This window comes from Acanthisitta chloris, unplaced genomic scaffold, assembly GCF_000695815.1.
Source record: "Acanthisitta chloris isolate BGI_N310 unplaced genomic scaffold, ASM69581v1 scaffold834, whole genome shotgun sequence".
NCBI lineage: Eukaryota > Metazoa > Chordata > Aves > Passeriformes > Acanthisittidae > Acanthisitta > Acanthisitta chloris.
The window spans coordinates 18,107-20,066 of record NW_008669621.1 but is presented as its reverse complement, the minus strand read 5'-3'; the positions used below and the strand labels follow the sequence as shown (position 1 = coordinate 20,066).

The 1,960-nt window shown below is 49.5% G+C and overlaps 1 protein-coding gene across 1 annotated transcript in view; it reads right to left on the bottom strand.

The window, feature by feature from the left end:
- The window catches only part of ZC3H18 (zinc finger CCCH-type containing 18), a 45,579-nt gene that overhangs the window by 33,077 nt on the left and 10,542 nt on the right, over nt 1-1,960 (bottom strand). The window contains exon 6 of the mRNA XM_009073356.1: nt 1,310-1,427. Coding sequence (XP_009071604.1) covers nt 1,310-1,427 — 118 coding nt within the window. The remainder of the gene's footprint in view (nt 1-1,309; nt 1,428-1,960) is intronic.

The following is a 1,960-nucleotide window of genomic DNA, read 5'->3' as shown; positions in this document are numbered from 1 at the left end:
GCTGAGCAGGACTGATTATTTTGGCCACTACTCCAGAGGCATAAAGCTTGCATGAGGGCAAAGAGCAGAGAGAAGGGTTCAGAGCCTTGTTTTCATTCAATTCTATTCCTGGTGCAACACCACTGACTGCACCTGGAATTTAGGATATGGCTGGTGCTTCCCTCTGGCTCAGCTCCACCAGCAGTGGACAGTCATGCCAGAGCCTCTGTCGGTACATAAATTACACCTGACCAAATCTAATCCCTTCCCTCTGTCCCAAGAATTAACAAGCCAATGCTCCTTAGCCAGGTTATTCCCCAGAAACTCTCTCCCTCTCCAAAATGCCAAGAATGGATGCAGATATGGCTGCAAGCACTGCTCAGCTGTCTGGAACACCAAGGAGCAGACAGTGAGCATGAGGAGGAACCACCTTCCCATCTCACACATGGAATCATTAAGGTTGGAAAAGACCTTTAAGATCACCAAGTCCAACCATCACCTCAGCACCACCACCATGGTCACCACCAACCATAATCCCAAGTGCCACATCCATATGTTTTTTGAACACTTCCAGGGATGGTGACTCCATCACTGCCCTGGAAGTCTGTTCCAATTATTAACAACCCTTTCCATTAAAAAAAATTCCCTAATATCTAATATAAACTTCTCCTGATGCAACTGGAGGCTTTTCATCTTGTCCCTTGCATCCTGGGAACAAAGCCTGCCCTCACCTGGCTGCACCTCCTGTCAGGGAGACAGAGAAAGCCAGAAAGTCCCTCCTGAGACTCCTTTTCTCCAGGCTGAGCCCCCCCAGTCCCTCAGAAGCTCTCCAGACCCTTCTCCTTGTGCTCTATTCCTTTTCCTGGACACACTCTAGCACCTCAATGTCCTTCTTGTCACGAGGGCCCAGAACCGCCCCCAGGAGTTGAGGTGCCTCACCAGTGCCCAGCAGAGGATGATGGTCACTGCTCTGGTCCTGTGGCCACACTGGGTGACACAAGCCAGGTGCTATTTGCCTTATGGGCCACCTGGGCTCATGTTCAGCTGCTGCCAACCAGCACCTCCATGTTCTTTCCCAAACTTTCAAGTCACTCTTCGCTAAGATTGGAGAGTTGGTTTTGCCTTCATAATGCTGGAAGAGAACATCCTCCCATCACTGCACCACACCAGTGTGTTCTGTGCTGGAATTAAGTTCAGATTTAACTAGCTGCAAGATTAAACACCTTGAAAAGTCCTGTTTGAAGCAGTGCATGAGACACAGGCCAGGGAGCAGGAGAACTTGGCAGGAGGTTGGGAGGAGGAGCGGGGAGAGGGGAATTACCTTACTTACTCTGTAGTTACGGTATGGGTCAGGGTCTGTGTACTGAACCCTGAAATTCTCATACTGCCCACCACGCCAGAATCGCTCTATGTCATAGTCATAATAGGGATCTGAATAGGGATCAAGCCTACAATGAAAAACAGGCAAGGTTAGAAAGGGAAATGCCACCTTGGCACCACAAACACTAAGCATTCTAGGTCAGGCCTTAAGCACCATGACACGAAAACACGTGTTCAACCACTAGGACACACCAAGAAGTTTGGTTCCTACACATCCCAACCAAACAGGCTTTGAGTGAGGCTTATCAGAGAAAAGCATGAACTGTTCTTGATAAACACTAAAAAAAGACCCAAATTCAGGCTCCATATCAATGAGGGAAACCACAGGAACTGCTTTTATAGCCACCGCTGCAAAGGGACCAGAACTGGTTTGCCTCATTGATTCAGAGCTCGGTTTGCCCTCCATGCACCCACAGCTAATCCCAAACACCTCAACTCAGGAGTGGGATGGATGATGAGCTCCTAATCCCTGCCACTGGAGTGCTGGGTGCATCCCACTGCATCCCAGGCATGAGCTGTTGCTGAACTTTCCACTGGGAGAAGCTGAGCTTTGGGCCAGGCCAGCAACACTCTGCCCCTACACCTGGAATTAGGCCATGGA